At 35.5% G+C, this 21,264-nt stretch overlaps 1 protein-coding gene across 1 annotated transcript in view; it reads right to left on the minus strand.

Moving 5' to 3' along the window:
* Positions 1 to 21,264, minus strand: part of KIF6 (kinesin family member 6) — a 538,059-nt gene that overhangs the window by 340,699 nt on the left and 176,096 nt on the right. The window contains exon 7 of the mRNA XM_060189745.1: positions 1,425 to 1,631. Within this exon, the coding sequence (XP_060045728.1) occupies positions 1,425 to 1,631 (207 nt within the window). The remainder of the gene's footprint in view (positions 1 to 1,424; positions 1,632 to 21,264) is intronic.

Below are 21,264 nucleotides of genomic sequence, written 5' to 3' on the forward strand. Positions count from 1 at the left end.
TCATTTTACAGATGAGGCTCCCACCTCCCCTTGTCCAGAGGCTTTATTTAGCTACATTCAGATAAGCTTCATCTGCCTTTGTAGGCAAATTTTGAAATTAAAAATAAACAAATACTAGGATAGGATAGATATTGGTTAACTTGCGATAATATGAGGGAAAGTTAAGTCAAAAAGAACCACCACACAGTTAAAATTACCAATTATATGAAGCCATCATAAGTTGAAAAGACAGTAGGTATGTCTAAATTATGTTCCCAGTGCTAACCTACTGAACTTTTAAAAGCAAGCCCAAAGAGAACTATGGTAGTTATACTTGGGAGTGGAGGGGACACAGACCTTTGTTGTTGCAAGTGGTGTGGAACTATAACAATATAATTGAATAATTTTACACTAAAAAAATAATGAAAAAAAATAAACACAAGACTTCAGACTCAAGCAATTAAAGATTCAAATCTTCATTTCACCATTAGCTAGTAACCTTGGAAAAGTCTCAGAAAGAACTGAGTTTTAAAACCTGCAAGAAGTCCACTTACATTATAGGGCTTTTACTAGATTTCATATAAATAGCATATACAAAATTCTAGTAGCTACACCAGTGTATATAGCATCAAATAAGCCAAATGTCAATCAACAGGTAAATAGATTTAAAAACATGATACATACACTGGAATATTTTTTGGCCTCAGATAGGTGGGCAGTTATGATTTGTGCTACAGAATGGATGGATCTTAAAAACACATATTAGGTGAAATAATCAAAAAGAGACAAACAACAAAGATTCTACTTAAATGTCATACTGGCAAATCCATAGGGAGCACAATACAGGTTACCAGATTCTGTGAATATAAATAAGGAGATAGGAAATACTCAGACAGAGTTTCTGTAGGATACAGCTATAACATAAACTATATAAAATGTTATACAGAATTTCTATTTGGGATAATGAAAAACTTCTGGAAATGGATGGTAGTGATGGCTGTACAACAATGTGAATATACTTAATGCCATTAATGTTTAATGTTATACTAAAAATTTATTAAAATGCCAAAGTTCATGGTATGTGCATTTAACACAATAAAAGACCGTGTGGTGGCGCACCTGGTTGAGTGCATGTTATTACACTGCGGAAGGACCCCGGTTTGAGCCCCCAGTCCCCACCTGCAGCGGGAAAGCTTTATGAGTGGTGAAGCAGGGCTGCAGGTGTCTCTCTCCCTCTATATTACCCCCTCCCCTCTTGATTTCTGGCTGTCTCTATCCAATAAATAAAGATAATTAAAAAATTATAAAAAATAAAACAAATAAAATACATTAAAAAATAAAAGAATTAAAGAAACACAATGAAAGAATATTGCTAATAGAATTCCTGGTGCAAAGTATGTGGTCAACAAATGACAGTATAGTTATACCCATTCTGTCCATTTTACCTGTTCTAAGTAATGTAGTGACAAATTGATATATTTGGCCTCTGTTAGAAGCTGTCCCCCAACGCCAGTCTTTGCAACTCGCTCTGAACCAGCCAGGTCAACCAAATGAAGTTTGGCATGTCGAACAGTTGCACATCCTGGTTGCTTACTTGTTAAGTGAATGGTGAAAATGCAATGGGAACGGGTTGAAGCTTGGTTCATAGGAGTCTAGGAAAAAGAAAATGCAGACAAAAATTATATGAGCAATGACAGTTTTTGAAGAAGGTGAGTAGATTTAAATTGATATCTCCAACAAGAAAAATGTGTCATATGTTAAGTGAACTGAAAATGCATGCTGTCGTGGTCTGGGAGGTGGCACAGTGGATAAAGCACTGGACTCTCAAGCATGAGGTCCTGAGTTCAATCCCTTGCAGCAAATGTACCAGAGTGATGCCTGGCTCTTTCTTTCTCCTCCTATATTTCTCATTAATAAGTAAACAAAATCTTTAAGAAAAAAAAATTAACAAAATTAACAAGCATTTGTGCAACTTGACAAATGTTAATTTAAAAAAATGGATGATGTCAACTGAACTGAAAATGCAGTTTACTACAAGTGTAGTTGAAACTCTTAAAGTGAGATACTTTCAATACTTATTATTATTTTTTGCCATCAATGTTATTGATGGGGATTAGTGTCTACATAAATCCACTGCTCACAACAACCATTTTGTTCCTTCATTTTTCATTTCTTTACTGGACATGACAGAGATATTGAGAAAGGGAAAGGAGTTACAGATGGAGGTAGGGACCAGGTGCTTAAATCCTGGTTTGGTCTTTGAACATGGTAATATGTGTGCCTAGTAAGGTGCACCACTGCCCAACCCTAGTGCTTTATCTCTTAAATGACTGATAACAGGCGTGGGTGGGTTGATTAAAAAAGCACAAAATGAAAATAGATGAGGTAAAGCTGTGTTGTCTTACCAATAAATAATTTTATTTCTTCACAGGATCATTACACATAAGATGGTTATTCATATTTGAAATACTTAATAAGAATGTCATGGGGAGAGGGGTGAGAACAGGTACAGTATATAACTACAAACACAGCTCACAGGCAAGGAGGTCCAGTATCATTGCTACTACCTGACACTGAGCTTGAGGTTCTAATCAGTGTAATAAGCAAGAAAAAATAAATACAGTTCACAGTTACTGGGAAATAGTAAAGTGTCATTATGCACAAAAAATAAAGTCAAGAACATCTGCAAACTGCTAAGTTCTGAAGTGTTAGGTGGGTTACAGTATTAAAGATCAACATGAAAAGCAATTATGCTTTTATTAAAAAAAGACACAGAGACAATTCAGCAAGAAGTAATATATTCATAATGGTAATGAAAACAAAGAGAATAAGAGATTAATCTTATATGTGTTATTTTTAAGAAAAACCATAAAATAAAATTTTCCTTTAAATAACAATAACAAAATTTTGAGTAAATGTTTGCTAGGAAAAACTCAACATTAACTTATATGATTTTTATATATTATCCCACAGATTTAATGCATTTGAAATGGGAAAAAGGAAAGGCCAGTTTTTGTTGAATAGGACAAACTGATTCTACAATTCAGATGGAAGAATAAATTTTGAAAGGTAAATAAAAAAATAAAAGTAAACCATGAAGGAAAGAGGACTTGTCCCTCTACCAAGGTTTATCATAATGCTACAGATAAACAACGTACTGTTGGTACAAGAACTGACAATTGGATCAGTGAATCATATTGTGCTCATTAAGGGACGCTGTGGAAGGTAGATGCAGCACCATAACACAATGCATAATGGTTGGACTGATTAGTAAAGTGCATAAAAGTTATTGGTTACGCATCTTCCAAAATAAATTTAGAGTGCTTTTCACACCATACATACAAATGGAGACCAGAATAAATTGAACTTATCTGCGTTAATAGGTGCAGTTTTACTGTTTTTATAAAAGTATCTCATAACAAACCAAAATTATATTTTAAAAGATACAAAACACAAGAATGAAGTGGTTGAAGACATTTGATCAAGACCCCCGAATTAAAAATTGTCTGTGCGATAAAATCTACCATAAAGTCAAAACACTAGGAGGAGATATTTATAATATATTGAGCTCATTAAAAATTGACATGAAATAATGTGCTCTCACAAATCATTAGGAAAAAGACAAGTCGAGGGTCGGGTGGTAGCACAGCAGGTTAAGCTCATGGGGTGCAAAGCTCAAGGACCAGCATAAGGATCCTGGTTCAAGCCCCCGGCTCCCCACCTGCAGGGGAGTCGCTTCACAGGCGGTGAAGCAGGTCTGCAGGTGTCTATCTTTCTCTCGCCCTCTCTGTCTTCCCCTCCTCTCTCCATTACTCTCTGTCCTATTCAACAAGGGCAACAAAAGGGATAATAAATCATAAAAAAAAAGAAAAAAAAGAAAAAGACAAGTCAAGAAAATAAACAGACAACACATAAAGATTACACCTAAAAATAGCAAAAACTATTATAAAAAACATTATTTAAATTTATAGTCAGTATCAATATATCCATAATATACTACTTCATTCATACTCATAAGAATTAGAAAATTTAAAATTCTAATATCTGAAAAAACATTAATATTTGTGTGATCCAAATGAAATGGGAACTTTTACATATTGCTGGTAGAGATACAAATTGTTAACATTTTCTTAAGAGAAACTTAACCATACCTGGTAAAGTTACAGATGTAGGTAACACAGAACACACACACACAAATATTATTTACATTTTCTAGTCAGAAATCTGTAATACCCCTCCACATATACGGATACTCACTGCAACATTGTTTGACATAGAAAGAGAAATTATTGGTAAAAGATGTACAACACAAATGGGACATTTGTAATGAAAAGGGTGAGTAAACTGGAATAATTCATGCCTCACACTACAGAGAAGGTAAAATGAAGCATCTTTGCCATAGACTGACATAGATTTTTAAAAAATGGAATCTGAGGTAAAATAGCAAGTGGTAGACAATTTAGAAAACTAATAGTGCAGGGTGGGGATAGTAGCTTAATTGTTATGCAAACAGACTCTCATGCCATGATTCGTCTTTATAATATCTTAGTTCTTTTATTTAAAAAGTACTAGATACAAATTCGGATTATCTAAAATATTTCAAATGAATGTTCAAGTGAGTTAATGTGTGTAGAACTCACCTTTTGCAAAACTGAATTTAATACTGAATTCCCATATGGACACACATATATCCAGATAGGGTAATATACTTACATGTTATTTCAAACAGAAATTCTTACTATAAATACAGATTCTTAATATACGCCACCATTGATTTATCCCAACTAGTAAAATACACAGATGTCAAAATACTGGCATAGTTTTGGTGATGACAAGGTAGCTAGTGAGTTAAATAGGCTGAAAATTTGATTCATTACTTGTTGCCACAATAAGTATATCCAAATCTAGCCAGTGTGTGATTTTGCATGCTAAAGTGAATAAGCAAATAACTGCATGTAAAACCACAAACTTAAATTTAGAACCTATGTCAAGGTGTTTTAGGAGTGACTGTAAGTAATTTACAGAACTTAAATATGGGTTTCATTTACTCTTATATTTTCACAATAAACCCTACAGTACTGGAATAAAAGTCAAATCAACAATCAATAAAAACAAGTAACAGAAGAGTATCAGCTATCTTTAGCTCCTTAATATGCTGAAATCACAGTAAAAATGTGGGTTATTAGCAAATGTTGGAAGACTGCAGTCATTTCAAAAGAAAATGAGATTTATATCACATTAAACTGCAATTTTGGAGTCTGTAATTAAAATTCAGTAATATGCTGAATGAATCCATGCCTACAATTTTGAAACTTCTCATAAATATTTTCTACATGAAGTAGTGGCTGATATCCTTTTAGCTAAATTTTTCTTAAACCTCAAAAAAAAATTCTTTTTGTATAGCTGTTTAAATGTGATTGAATGTGCTCGTGTCTGCTCTGTGTTTATTTAAGAACGTCTTTGTGTCACAAAAGCAAGATGCTACATTTGTCCTTTTAAAGGTAAAATCATATTAAAACATTATTGAAACTGTCTAAGAACAGATGGCACCATTTAGGCAGAGTCATTCAAATTTAAGTGCACATTTTAAATAAATGTGCTCTTGGCACTAGAGACAGTGCCTTTGGAAAAAATCGTAGTGATGATTAATCATCCTCATGCAGAGAGCTTTCACATTTCATATCAATCCATGTGTACAGCTTGTATTGGGCAGCACAGGGACTAGAAAGGAAATCAGACATGGAACTTTCCCTCTGGGAATTTATAATATAGTAGAGGAACTAAAGACCAAAATGCATGAAATGAGAATGAACAATGAGAGAAAAAAAAAAAAAGGCAAATGTATACTAAAGAAAGTGATCTGTTCTCTGGCCTAAGTATTCTGATCCTTTAAGTAATACTGGCCATGTAGTCATTCTGTAAGGTCTCCACTCTCCTGGTTCCATTCTCTCTCTCGGTCTCCCCCCCACCCCAGCCCCATTCTGTCTTGTTTTCTTCATTTACAGAACCCTTTTTTCTCCAGTTTAAAATAGGCATACCCCAGTATACAGTCATATTTCTCCCTCTTGGGAAATTATATTATAGCTCTTATTCTCATGAGGCTACCATGGGAGCAGTGGAATTCCACATGCACAATGCTTTAACAGTACAGGAAAAAATAATAATAATCATTTATCAGATAATTTTCTGAGGGCCTGTGCCTAGAGAGGTAGCACTTGACCCTGTCTCTCTTGTTAATAAATAAATAAATCTTTATAATTGTGTTTGAGTCTAAAGGTAATTAAAACAGACTGACTCAAATATTTCTACCCATCTTAGTCTTCAATTATTTTTGGGGCCTGATTTCAGAGCTATTACTCATTCATTACCCTCTCTATACATTCACCTTCCTTTTATTTTACCTGGAATATCCCCCCTGCTGGTCAAATATTGCTCAGTGCTCCTTCGTAGAGAAAATATTCACCTACCCTACTCCCCAAATAAGAGAACTAAAAACTCATTTATCTTCATGAATTCCCTTGGAATATTCCCAATTGACATTAGACATCATGTTCAGAAAGGAAATTTAGCATGTGTGCATATAACAGAAAAATTACTAATATCCAAACTGAAAAATTCAAATGATGGATTATTCCAAACTCTCCCTATTTGCAGACGCCATGACAGTATACATAGAAAAACCTAAGGAATCCAGCAAGAAGCTTTTGGATATCATCAGGCAATACAGTAAGGTATCAGGCTACAAAATTAACATTCAAAAGTCAGTGGTATTCCTCTATGCAAACACTAAGTTAGAAGAAGTTGAAATCCAGAAATCAATTCCTTTTACTATCCCAACAACAACAAAATATCTAGGAATAAACCTAACCAAAGAAGTGAATGACTTATATAGTAAAAATTAGGAGTCACTACTCAAGGAAATTGAAAAAGACACAAAGAAGTGGAAAGATATTCCATGTTCATGGGTTGGAAGAATTAACATCATCAAAATGAATATACTACCCACAGCCATCTACGAATTTAATGCTATCCACATCAAGATCACAACTACATTTTTTACGAGAATAGAACAAATGCTACAAATGTTTATCTGGAACCAGAAAAGACCTAGAATTGCCAAAACAATCTTGAGAAAAAAGAACAGAACTGGAGGCATCACACTTCCAGATCTCAAATTGTATTATAGGGCTACTGTCATCAAAACTGCTTGGCATTGGAACATGAATAGACACACTGACCAGTGGAATAGAATTGAGAGCCCAGAAATAAGCCCCCACACCTATGGACATCTAATTTTTGACAAAGGTGCCCAGATTATTAAATGGGGAAAGCAGAGTCTCTTCAACAAATGGTGTTGGAAAAAATGGGTTGAAACATGCAGAAGAATGAAACTGAACCACTATATTTCACCAAATACAAAAGTAAATTCCAAATGGATCAAGGACTTGAATGTTAGACCAGAAAGTATCAGATACTTAGAGGAAAATATTAGCAGAACTCTTTTATGCATCAATTTTAAAGACATCTTCAATGAAAGGAACCCAATTACAAAGAAGACTAAGGCAAAAATAAATTTATGGGACTATATCAAATTACAAAGCTTCTGTACAGCAAAAGAAACCACTACCCAAACAAAGAGACCTCTCACAGAATGGGAGAAGATCTTTTCATGCCATACATCAGACAAGAGGCTTATTAAAGAGCTTGCCAAACTCAGCAAATAATTCCATCCAAAAATGGGGAGAGGACATGGACAGAATATTCACCACTGAAGAGATCCAAAAGGCCGAGAAACACATGAAAAAATGCTCCAAGTCTCTGATTGTCAGAGTAATGCAAATAAAGACAACAATGAGATACCACTTCACTTCTGTGAGAATGTCATACATCAGAAAAGGTAACAGCAGCAAATGCTGAAGAGGTTGTGGGGTCAAAGGAACCCTTCTGCACTGCTGGTGGGAATGTAAATTGGTCCAATCTCTGTGGAGAGCAGTCTGGAGAGGTCTCAGAAGACTAGAAATGGATCTACCTTACGATCCTGCAATTCCTCTTCTGGGGATATATCCTAAGAAATCCAACACACCCATCCAAAAAAAATCTGTGTACACATATGTTCTTAGCAGCACAATTTGTAATAGTCAAAACCTGGAAGCAACCCAGATGTCCAACAACATGAGTGGCTGAGCAAGTTGTGATATATATATATATATACATATATATATATATATGTATATATATATAATGGAATACTACTCAGCTATTAAAAATTGTGATTTCACCATTTTTAACTGATCTTGGATGGACCTTGAAAAATTCATGTAAGTGAAATAAGTCAGAAACAGAAGGATGGAGGATGAATATGGGATGATCTCACTCTCAGGCAAAAGTTGAAAACAAGGTCAGAAGAGAAAACACAAGTAGACCTGAACTGGAATTGCCATGTTGCACCAAAGTATTGTATTTACTGTCTAATGTAAAACATTAATTCCCCAATAAAGAAATTAAAAAAGAAAAATATTAAATCTATAATATCAATAAATATGAATGACCTGAATTCCTCTATTAAAACATACAGAGTAGGAAGTCAGACAAGAAAACATAACACAACCATATGTTGCCTACAGGAATCCCACCTAACTCAACAAGACAAACACATACTCAAAGTGAAAGGATGAAAAACTATCATACAAGCTAATTGACCACAAAAAGGGGCAGAAATAACTATTCTCATTACTGACAACATAGACCTTAAAATAAACAAAACAAAACAAAAATATGGGCGGACATTACTTAATGCTCAGAGGATCAGTCAATTAGGAGGTCTTAACAATTATTAACATCTATGCATCCAATGAGAAACCATCTAAATACATCAAATGTCTATTTAAAAAGCTACAATAATATATTATCAGAAACACAGTAATAGTAGGGGATTTCAGCGCCCCATGCTCTCAACTTGACATATAATCTAGGCAGAGAATTAAGAAAGAAACTAGGGAACTAAATGAAGAGACAGAAAAACTAGAATTATTGAACATTTTCAGAGTCGTTCACCCCAAGAAACTGGAACACACATTCTATTCAAGTCCACATGGGTCATTCTCAAGGATAGACCATATGGTAGGCCATAAAGACAGTGTCAACAAATTCAAGAGCATTGAAGTCATCCCAAGCATATTCTCAGACCATAATGGAATTAAATTATCACTTAATAGTAAACAAAAAGTTAGTAAGAGTCTCAAACTATGGAAACTCAACAGTACAGTACTTAGTAACTATTGGGTCAAAGTGGTAATTAAGGAAGAAATGAAAATGTTCCTAGAATCAAATGAAAATGAAGGGCAAAAGCTGTCAAAATATTTGGACACAGGTAAGGCAGTACTGAGAGAGGAGTTCATAGCTATACAACCACACATTAGGAAATAAGAAAAAGCTCAAATAAACAACCTGAGAATAATTGCAGATAATATTATGAATGGTGTTGATGGCCACTATCTCTTCTCAGAGACATAATTCTGTATCATACTCTCAGTAGAGATATGATTGAATTAATTTTTCTGGGTCGTCACAACAAAATACCCCATGCTGCATTCTTAAATAACAGAAAATTAATTTTCTTATAATTCTGGATGTTAGGAGCCATAATTAAAGTGCCCTAAAGTTTTGTTTCTAGTGAAAGCTCTCTATTTGGACTAAAGATATGTGACTGATTTATTCAAACCAAGTGGGGGCCACCCCTTAAAATAAAAAAGACAAATCTAAAAAAACAGCATACGTTATCAAAGTAGCATTTTAAAAAGGAAAAATTGACTAGGCATATCAATTTTGTTTAAAATTATAAGAATGTTCTAGCAAATATGATTCACCTTTTTGATAAGAATGGTCTGTTTTGTCTTTTTTTAATCTCCCTCTTAACAAAGTCTGGAATCAGTTTGGTGCATTATTATTATTATTTTTTAATTTCACAACCTCTAGGAGCTCTTAGCTGAGGTAATAATTTTAGAAGAACATAATGTTGGGATTAGTGTTGATGCTTCTTTCAGATGTAGGAACTCAGATAATTGCTTCCCTATGGATCGTGTCACCAGGATCTGGCAAATCAGAGTCAAAACAGATTTATATAAAATATAAATATGCCACCATTGGCACAAATGACACATTGAAAAGAAATTTAACTTATATTGTTGGTCAGAGCTAGGTTCAATAATCATACTTTATCAGTGCTTTTAATTGTCATCTTTAAATGTTCATCACATTTAAATCATCACCAAGATAAATGTTTGCTCCTTGAGCAAAGGAAACTGTAGAATCCCAGATGTCCTCCCTTCTTTTTTTACATGACTGCAAAGAGGGTCATTGCTATATTTAGTCTTCAATGGCAATAACTCAATCCCTGCTGTCTAGAAAGTCTGTGGAGCCTGGACAGCAAACCAGTAAGAGGCACAGATCTGAGCACAGTGTCATTCACAGTAGAGATGTTGAAAGAAGAAATCAAGACCCACAGATGTCTAGTATTAGGTATATTATTTCACTCCATTTTATATTACAACAATGTTTTGTTCACTTGTTTATTCACTAAACTTCCCTGGAGCTTCACCACTCTGGGATAACTGTTTTAGATAGGTAGGTAGACTGGCAGACAGAGAGCCAGCCAGCTTTCTTCAATGCAGTGAAGGTAAACTGGGCTCAAACCTGGTTCCTGTAAGTGGCAAAGCAGCACAGTATTCTAAAGGCCATACTCAACCCATGATCAAATTGCTTGTTGAAGATTTTTAGTGGCTGAAACCTTTGCTAAGATAAATACAAGGAACAAAAGTCAACCTGCCCTCACCCCATTTGTTCTTTTTTTTTCGTTTTTCTTCTTCTTCTTCTTTTTTTTTTTTCTTTCACCTCCAGGGTTATCGCTGGGGCTCCCTGCCAGCACTACAAATCAACTGCTCCTGTGGTGCCCATTTTTCTAATCTTTTTTTTTTTTTTGGGGGGGGGGTTAAGGATAAAGAGAGAAATTGAGAAAGGAGGGGGAGACAGAGAGGGGGAAAGACAGACACCTAAAGGCCTGCTTCACCGCTTTTGAAGAGATCCCCCTTCAAGTGAGGAGCTGGCAGGGGGGGGGTATTAAACCGGGATTCTTGCTTGGGTGGGGCCTTGGGCTTCATACAATGTGTGCTTAATCCAGCGCCACTGCCCAGCCCCTTCATTGGTTTTCTACTAAAAGAATAACTTCTATACTTCTATGCTTAAAGCCACAGCAAAAAGAAACTTTCTGTCAGTTTCTCCAATGTGCATTACTAAAGCAATCCAAGTTACTCTACCGGTTTCTTACAGAAGTGGTTTTGCGCAGGAGTTAATCTTATACACCTCTTTGCCTGCTGGCCCATCTTTTCTCTGTTTTGGTTTGCTCAACATTACAGAAACCTTGAATTTTAGAATCAGTACTTTCCAAAGACCCCTTAAAGTTGATACCCAGCTGAAAAGACTGGAAAGGGAGGAATGCTCTGGCTTTTCTTTTATATACACCATCCAAGTTCCTTCCTATGCCTCCAATTAGATGAGATGTGCTTAGAGTTTGCAGCAGCCTCTTTTTGTTGGCAATCTTTGAGTCACATTCCATTTGAATTCTTAGGTTCTTCCATCACCCATGAAAGAGCATCACTTGCAAGAGTATTCTTCAGTTTGTTTGTTTATTTATTTATTTATTTATTTATTTTAAGATAGTGTCAGAAGGCAGAGGCACAGAGGAACTGAAAGAGACTACAGCACTGAAGCTTCCTTCCATGCAGGAACCTGGGCAGTGACAAATGACAAATCCGTGCACTAATCAAATGAGCTATTTTGCCAGCCTCTCCTGTTTTAAATATAGAGTGGTGTGTTTTCCAGGTTTGATGCTGATAGATATACTCAATTAAATACACCCTAATTCAATATAATGATTTCAGGTATTATTCAAGATATTATAGAAGTATAATAAAGTTAGGAAAAGTTAATACTATTAAAATGCCCATATTACCAAAAGCAACCTAGATAAAATGCAGTTTCTATCACAAGTTCAATGGCATTTTTCAAATAAATAGAACAAAGAATCCTAGATTTCTATGGAATCAACCAAAGCAATAATAAGAAGAAAGCCAGAAGCATCACATGACCTAATCTTAAGCTATCGTACAAAGCTGTAACAGCGATATGTGTGGTAGGGTGGTGGTGCACCTGGCTGAGTACACATGCTACAATGTGCAGCAAGGTCCCCAGGTTGGAGCCCCAGGTCCCCAGCTGCATGGGGAAAGCTTTGTAAGTGGTGACACAATGCTGCAGGTGTCTCTCAGTCTCTCTATCTTCCCCTTCCTTTCCACTCTGGCTGTCTCTATCCAATGCATGAATAAAGATAATTAAAAATAAAGATTTTAATGTAATCCCTTAAACCATAAAACTGCCAGAAAAAAAGCATAGGCAATATTCCAACTCAAAATAGGCAGTAATTTTTTAATTTGACACAAAAAACAAACATAAACAAGTGGGACTATATTAAACCAAAAGCTTTGCAAAACAAAGAAAAATATCAAAAGGCACCTTACAGAATGGGGAAAAGTATCTGCAGGTCATACATCTAATATAAAATTGATGTTCAAAATATCTGAATACTTTGCAATACTCATTAGCAAGAACAATCCAACAAAAAATGGACAGAGAATCTGAATAGACATTTTCCAAGGAAAAATAGAAATGATGACAACTCCATGACTAAGTTATCTCACCACCTGGCTCACAGTGCATTGAAGGAAGCTTAGGTATTATGTCACTTTCTGTCTCCTTCCCTCCCTCTGCCTTCTTGTCTGTTTCTCTAACCAAATATGTTGTGAAGCCCTGATGATGACCAAATAAATAAATAGATAAAGAAATGAGAGAAAAGAAATGTGCTCACACTGTTAACCAACAGAGAAATACAACTCTAAACTACAGTGAGATTATTACTGCAAAAGTTAGAGTGACTGTTATAAAAAAGACAAGAATTAACAAGTGTTATTAAGGATATGGAAACAAATTCTTGCATAGTATTGGTAAAAAATGTAAATTGATGCATTCACTATATAAAAAAGTATGGAAGTTCCACAAAAATTAAAAAATATGGGATCTAGATAGCCTACTTGTGCTAATTATCCACAAAAAATCAGAATACTAACTTGAAAAAATATTTGCATATCATATTCTCTCAGTATTAGTTAGAATAGGCAACATATAGGTACAAAGTGTCTACTAATGAATGAACAGATAAAATGTGAGATACATGTATGCATTACATTTTTGAGTTTGAGTATAGATGCCCATATGTGCATCTACACAAATACAGAAAAAATATTATTCAACCATAAAATATTGCCTTTTTTAACACCAAGATGGATTTTGAGGGCATTAAGCTATGTTAAAAAAATTAAAGAATCTATCATCTTGAACATGCCTGATCTCATCTGAGAAAAAAAAAAGTCAAATACCATGTGATCTTAATTATATTGGGAATTAAACAGCAAAGATAACCAGTGATTATAGATACTGAGAACACATCAATGCCTGCAAACTGAAAGGGAGAAAGGATGAAATGGGTTAAAAAGCTGAAGTTTGCAGTTACAAAGGAAAGAAATCATTGGGGATAAAATAACAGCATGATGACTACAGTCAACATTTTATTGCATAGTTTTTAAGTCACAAGTAAAACAATTAAGGACTTGGGTAATTATGTCTTTTAACTATAAGGCTAACATTTATAGAGTGTCCAATTCTTGCTAGAAAATATAAGGAAATTAACTCATTATAACATCAGTCCTATCTCCCTTTTAATTCCAAATTTTCCTTAGATCTCATGTTACTCTTACATGTTCCAGTTTTACAACATTGACTTTACACACTTATTTAGTTTTATGTCTATAACTAAATTTAAATTGTACTCATCAAGGTTTTATAATGCTTCTTAGTTCCCAGATTTTTTTTTTTCTCCTCCAGGCTGACTCCAGGCTCAGTACTGGCACTATGAATCTACTGCTCCTGGCAGTCATTTTATTGAATATGACAGAAATAAATTGAGAGTGGAGGAGGAGGGCAGAGAGAGACAGAGATTCCTGCAGACTTGCTTCACCGCCCCTTGTGAAGCGACCCTCCATAGGTGGAGAGTGGGGACTCCAACTGGGATCCGTGCATGGGTCATTGCACTTAGTACAGCTTGTGCTTAACCTGGTCCCCAGTTCTCAGTTTCTTTATATTGATTTATCTCTTAAGTCTTCAAGGCACTTTAAAAATGAATTTTTGTGTTCATTTTACTCTTGAATTCACAGTACTTAAAAACAATTGTATGCTGCTTTCTAGGGAGAACTTGATGATCTGGCAGGTTATAAAATAATTTGGACACAGTATCCTTCCTTCAGAACTTGTTCCACTGTCTGCTGGCACTGAATGTTGCCTGAGAACAATCCATCTGATCTTCATTCATAGTTGGTGTGCAAATTCAGATTGGATATCCATAAAGCTCTTTGTTAAAGTTTTGGAAATAGTGACTTCATTTGCTTTTACCTTGGAATTGAGCTCTTTCATTTTTTTTTTTTTGTTGTTGTTCTTAGAAACATTGTGGCTTTTTCATCTACAGATTCAAGTAATTTCAAATCTCAGGAATCTTTTCCTCTATCTATAGTTCTTCTGTTGCTCTTGTTCTTTTTCTTTCTTCAAAATCCATACTTAGTCATTATTGGGATTGCCTTTGTCTTAGTTATCGCCTTTTCTCATTTTTATGTGTCCTTGGTTATTCTTTCAGCTATATTTCTTCCTTCATCTTATCTTTTTCCTCCTCTTCTTTTTTTCTTTTAATGGTATGTTCATCTCTATAAACCACTCTTTTAAAATATATATTATTTATTTATTATTGGATAGAGACAGGGAGAAATTTAGAGGAGAAGGAAAGAGACAGAGAGACATTTGAAGAAACCCTGCTTCACCACTTCTGAAGCTTTCCCCCTGCAGGTGGGGACCAGGGGCTTGAACTTGAGTCCTTGCACACTAAAATATGTGCCCTTAACCAGGTGTGCCACCTCCTGGCCCCTAATCACTTTCTATTTTTATGTAAATTCTTCATTTTATGTAAGTTTCTTTTCATTTCTTCTCTTGTTTTATAATCTTTTCTCTGAATACTTCTACATTTTTAAGCTATTTTTACTCATATATGTATGTGTGTATATATAGTGAGGGCATGACTCACCACTCCTGCTTTTTTATATTCAGATAGAGAAACAGAGAGAGGGAGAGACATCATAGCACTGGAGCTTCCTCTGTTTTTATAAAAGTCTTATGTAGAGCTGGGACTTGAACCTTGGCCATGAACATGGCAAAGAATATAATATACCAGGTGAGCTACCTCTCCCACCCTAAGCTATTTTTTTAAATAAAGATGGCAATTAGGTAACATATATATGGTTAGTAATACTTTTTCTGCTTTCTGATATAGTCTTCAAATATATTCTTTAGCCTCTATCCCCAGATCTGTTCTTAACAATATATTCATGGTTCTTTGGTTATTTGCTTTTTGATAATTGTACATACGAACACCTCTATCTTTTCCCTAAGACTATCTTAGGGGATGAATGAAGGTATTTTCAAATTAAATTCATGACCCAAATATTTTCACATCAGTTCTCTCCTTTGTTAATAGCATAAACTTTCCTGAGTCTTTTGCTCTAAGAGGTCTGGGGTGGCAAAATTTCTAAAGTCACAAACTCCCTGAACCACACTCATCATAGACCATCTTTCCTGGCAATAAGCCTCAGCTCCTGACCACAAGAATGGCCTAGCTTTAAGGTTACATTTTTGGATCCACCCTTTATCATGCTGAATGAGTAACTACATTAGATGTCTCTCCTGCTCTCCTCCCCTCACCCCAACACACACTCCATACTAGTTTATGTTGTTAGATCTCATCACTCTACCCAAAAGATCATTGGATTTGCATTTGAGAATTGTGACCCTTTCTTTAAGGGGTAACTGAATCCTAGATGAGGTTAAGGATAAATGTGCTGGCTCTCAGCACCCTCCCTCACCATAATTCAAATTTCATAGTATTTGGCAGGTTTTCTCATGGTTTGAGGTTATAGCTGTTTCATTTTTTTTACTGAAGACTATATTTCCCCCAACCATCTATTTTTCTTTCTTTTTTGTTGCTGTAGGTGAATTTCAATAACAGAGAGTAGAGAAAAATTACTTTCTTCTGCTATGGCTAGTCATAAATGAGAATTCTGAAGACCAGAAGAGACTCTGGGAATAATGTTTTATAGTCAAAAGAATGTTTTCTTCTAATCATGCATGTTGAATATGTGCATTTTAATGGTAATACACTATAACCTACCAGGCGGAAGCAGAATGTAAACTATAACAAAGAATCACTGATTTTTTTTAAAAGATAATGTATCTTTCATTTGCCTCATATGTAAAACAAGAGAGAGAAATTTCTAGCATCCATCAAATTCTCAAAATTTGCATTTCATGCAAATAAACCCTTCACTCTCATTACTTGTTCCAGATGCTAGCATGATGCTGACTGGACTTCCCTGGATAGACAACCCCACCAATGTGTCCTGGAGCTCTGCTTCCCCAGAGCCCTTACCCACTGGGGAGAGAGAGAGACAGACTGGGAGTATGGATTAACCTGTCAACATCCATGTTCAGCAGGGAAGCAACTACAGAAGCCAGACCTTCAGCCTTCTGTATCCCACAATGACCTTGGGTCCATACTCCCAGAGGATTAAAAAGTGGGAAAGCTATCAGGGGAGGGTAAGGGATGCAGAGTTCTGGTGGGGGGAGCTGTGTGGAGTTGTACACCTCTTATCCTATGGTTTTGTCAATGTTTCCTTTTTATAAATAAAAAAAATTTAAAATGCAAGTTTCCTTCCTTACTTAATTAGTAGATATACAGCAACAATAAAGAGGTTAAAACTGACAACAAATCTTTTGCTGAGATTCCTACTGCCTATCAGGACTCAATAACAAAGAGTGTCCAGGACTCAATAACAAAGAGTGTCCCTACAGGTGTCTAATGAAGTAGTTATGGGACACTGCAACCTTACTCCTTGTTTCCTCAGTTTGCACCCAAGAAGACTGAGTGTTGTTAGTAAGCACAACTGCACAGTTAGGTTCCTTTGATCTTTCTGTATTATCATCATGCCATTAGACAACATGCCCAGCTACAACTGGTACCTGGCAAACTCTATACACACTATTTTCTAACTGTCTAAATGGCTCACACAAAGACACAGCTGACAAGGAGTGGCTCTAGGAGTAGAACCCGGGGTCACCTTCAGAGCTCGTGTTCTTCATTTCTTACCTAACAAGGAAATATGTGATGGAGAAGAGGCAGAGTAGACATCAGCCATGACTGGAGGAAGTCACCTGATGATTCACTTGGGAAAGCAATCCAGGTGGGAAGAAAGCAAATTGTTGACCCACAGGAACAAGGAGTTTCCCAAACTTGGCATAAAGTGCTCTCTATTCACTGAGGTCACTTTCAAGCAATTTCATAGCAACCAATATCCACTAGATTGGGCATGTTATTGTTCCTGAATTCACTAAGGCTAAAATCTACTCTAATGATTAATCATGTAAGAAAATGTATCCTCGGTTATCCGGATACAGTATTAGTTTGCAGGGGCTGCTGTAAACAAGTTCAGCTAAATGGGTTGTTCAACAACAGATACTATGTGAAAGTTCCAAAAGCTAGAAATACAAAAATGTGGGCAGAGCTCTTCCTTCTGAGAACCATGAGGGAAGCATCAGCTCCAGGATTCTCTCCTTGGAGTTTTCTTTGTGTATGTGTCTGTCTTAAAATTTCTCTTTTAAGGACACCAGTCATTTGGATAGAAATTCACCCCATGACCTCATTTTAATTTGATTACCTTTTAAAGGCTCTTAAAGGTCACATTCTGTGGTACTGAGGGATAAAAGTTCAACATAATGTATTCAAGGGTGGTGAACTTAACCCATTACACATGAGTTGGGTAGAAAGGACACTAGGTACTATTCTTTATATAACTTGACTAACAAAAGAGGCATGTGCTAGTCTATTGGTTCACAATGCACACCATTATGACTGCTTAAAAAGAATGATGAAGTGATACTTTCATCAAGGGAGGCTGCTTCTAGAAGAAGAATCTAAAATTAACCCTGAATTTATTAATTTAGAAGGATCTTTTACTTTTTTTTTAAGATTCTAGTAAAATCCTCATGCTCTAGAAATATCTCAAAAATTTCAATTCAACCTAATATTAACCACCTCTTTCAATATCCCAGATCAAAAGAAGAACAATAGGGTAGATAACAACAAACCTTAATTTTTTATATTTATTTATTTATTTTCCCTTTTGTTGTCCTTGTTTTTTTTATTGTTGTTGTAGTTATTATTGTTGTTGTTATTGATGTTGTTGTTGTTGTTAGATAAGACAGAGAGAAATGGAGAGAGGAGGGAAAGATAGAAAGGTAGAGAGAAAGATAGACACCTGCAGACGTGCTTCACTGCTTGTGAAGCGACTTCCCTGGAGGTGCAGAGTTGGCTCAAACCAGGATCCTTATGCCGGTTTGCGCTTTGCGCCATGTGCGCTTAACCCACAGTGCTACTGCCCAACTCTCATCAACAAGCCTTAAATTCTAACTAAACCTCCTGTTACCCTATAGTCTTGTCAATATTACCATTTTATAAATAAATTTTTTTAAAAATTTAACCAAACACAAAATAATTTCCAATAATTATAATTATTCATCAGTGATTTACTGCATTTCTAAGCATGGCATCCAAAGCAAAGTAGATAAAATAAAAAGATTCACTTTACTAATCTTTGCTTTTTCCACCAGAGATTTACTGGGGTTTCTTGCCTGTGTGATTCCACCATTCCCAGGGCCTGCCTGTTTTCAGCCTCCCTCTCTTCTTTCCTTCCTTCCTTCCTTCCTCCCTTCCTTTCTTCCTTTTCAAATAGAGGGTGAGAGAGAGGAAAGACTCCATAACACTGCTTCACCACTTATGAAGATTCCTGTTCACATAGCCCTCCCATTGATATGATACTCTAAAATAAATAAAATAAAATAAAAAGATTGAAAGAAATCTAATAGAAAATGTATAAAACAGAGAAAATACTAACTTCATGGTAAATACCAACTTGATTATCTCTTACAGGCCCTATTTCCCACCATGGTCACCTTTTCTACTTTATTTAATGCTCAAACATTTATTTATTTATTTATTTATTTATTTATTTAGTAATCATCTACTATCTATTAGCTTCTGTTTCTAGCTTACTAGTCCTATTCTCAACTCTGACACCATATTCCCAGACAATACTTTTAACCCACCTGAATGTTAGCTATCAGGCTCAGGCAAAAAGTAATAAAGTCATGGGCCCCTTGGAATATACCTAAAATAGACTTCCTAGCTTCTTCCCCACACTAAGACCCTTAGTTCCATCTGCTATATTCTTACCTTTAGGTTACTCACTATTAACAATTTGTCCTGCTTTGTATCTTAATGCTTTTCAGTCACCAAATTGCAGATGCTACCATGATGCCATCCTGACTTCCCTAGGCAGACGACATCACCAGTGTGTTCTGGAACCCCACCTCTCCAGAGCCCTACCCTACTAAGGAAAGATAGAAACAGGCTAGGGGTATGGATCAACTGTCAACATCTATATCCACTGGAGAAGCAATTACAGAAGCTAAACCTTCCACTTTCTGTGCCCATAAATAATTCTAGTTATGATGATTATAGGATTCAGTCCCAACCTTCATAGAATTATCAAAATCAGCCACAACCCCACTAAAATGCCAAGAAGGAGGAGGAGGAAGAGAAGAAGAAGCCATAGATTGAAAGAAAGAAAGAAAGAAAGAAAGAAAGAAAGAAAGAAAGAAAGGAAGAAAGAGAGAGAGGAAGAAAGAAAGAAATGCAATTATCCTTTATCTGTTATAGAATATTCCAAAGTAAGTTATTCTCAGGCCATACCTGGGTACAATTGCTCAAGACTGTGGGCAAACTTAAGCAAATACTCCCTCCTATGGAACTGTGAAAAAGAGCTGATAACTGAAGAATGCCCATTATTCAATTAGAATTGATTAAGTAATAGAAACATCTCAACTATAAGACAAAAAGTGTCCAGCCATGCTAGCTATTAGTGGGCCTTGACACTGGATGAACATAGTTCAGCTTTCCCATTATTCTCTTTGCCATAGCAACCCTTTTTTCTTTCTTAGAAAAAGGGAGGGAGGGGTAGGTAAAGACAAGGAGGAAGAGAGAGAGAGAGAGAGAGAGAGAGAGAGAGAGAAAGAGAGACTATAACAATGAAGAAGAAGCTTCCCTCAACATGTTTAAGTAGCTGAGCTAAAACATGTATGCATGGCAAAGCAGAGCACTATCCAAATGAGCTAGTCCATCAGCCTCTTTAGCATGACAATTCTACCTGAAATAGTTTTATGCTAAGGACATAATAAGTTTTCATTCAAAACACTGGTAGGATTTCAGAATTTATATAAGTTCTGAATGAATAAGAAAAGGATGAAACTTTTAAATAACTTTCCCTTAAGATGCTGGCTTGGGGAGAGACCAAGAAAGGAGCACTCCATTTTGTGTCCCACATATTCAGACTTTGTTTTGCAAATGTTTTCTAGTTACCATGGCAGCTCCTGGATTTTTCTGAATAAATGGAGAACTTGGAACCTCAGTAATTTTTTTTTTTTTAATGATTAGTGCATTCTTTTTATCCTGGTAAGCTCATTCTGTGCTGACAAACTACATTCTGACAGTGAGGATGTAATATAAAACATGCTTTTTAAAGACTACAAATAACAAAGTGTTTTTCAAGGATTGACAATTATTCTTTATTTTAATGTATTTGCTTTCAATGAATTCATAAGATAAATGAAAATGCTCAAATACTACACTTTTTAAAATAATTCAAACTATGCTCTTACTTGAAAAATTTGGCATATGTCAATTTGATTATTTTACTCATGAAATGTGGCATAAGGAAAGAATACAAGCTTCTGAACCAGTTAGACCTGATTTAGAACCCTGAGTCTGGCAATAACAAGCTGTATCACCTTGGTCAAGTATTCTAGCTCTTTGAAACTCCATTAACAAGAAATCAGGGGGAAAATAATCTGAGACAATGTCAAGTCTATCAAACAGATTCTTGACTTAAAAAAATTACTACCAAATAAAAAATAAAGCACAAAACATCCCAAAACTGGTTGACTTAACGAGATCAGTTTTCAAATAGGAAA

Source organism: Erinaceus europaeus, chromosome 4 (assembly GCF_950295315.1).
Source record: "Erinaceus europaeus chromosome 4, mEriEur2.1, whole genome shotgun sequence".
Lineage (NCBI taxonomy): Eukaryota > Metazoa > Chordata > Mammalia > Eulipotyphla > Erinaceidae > Erinaceus > Erinaceus europaeus.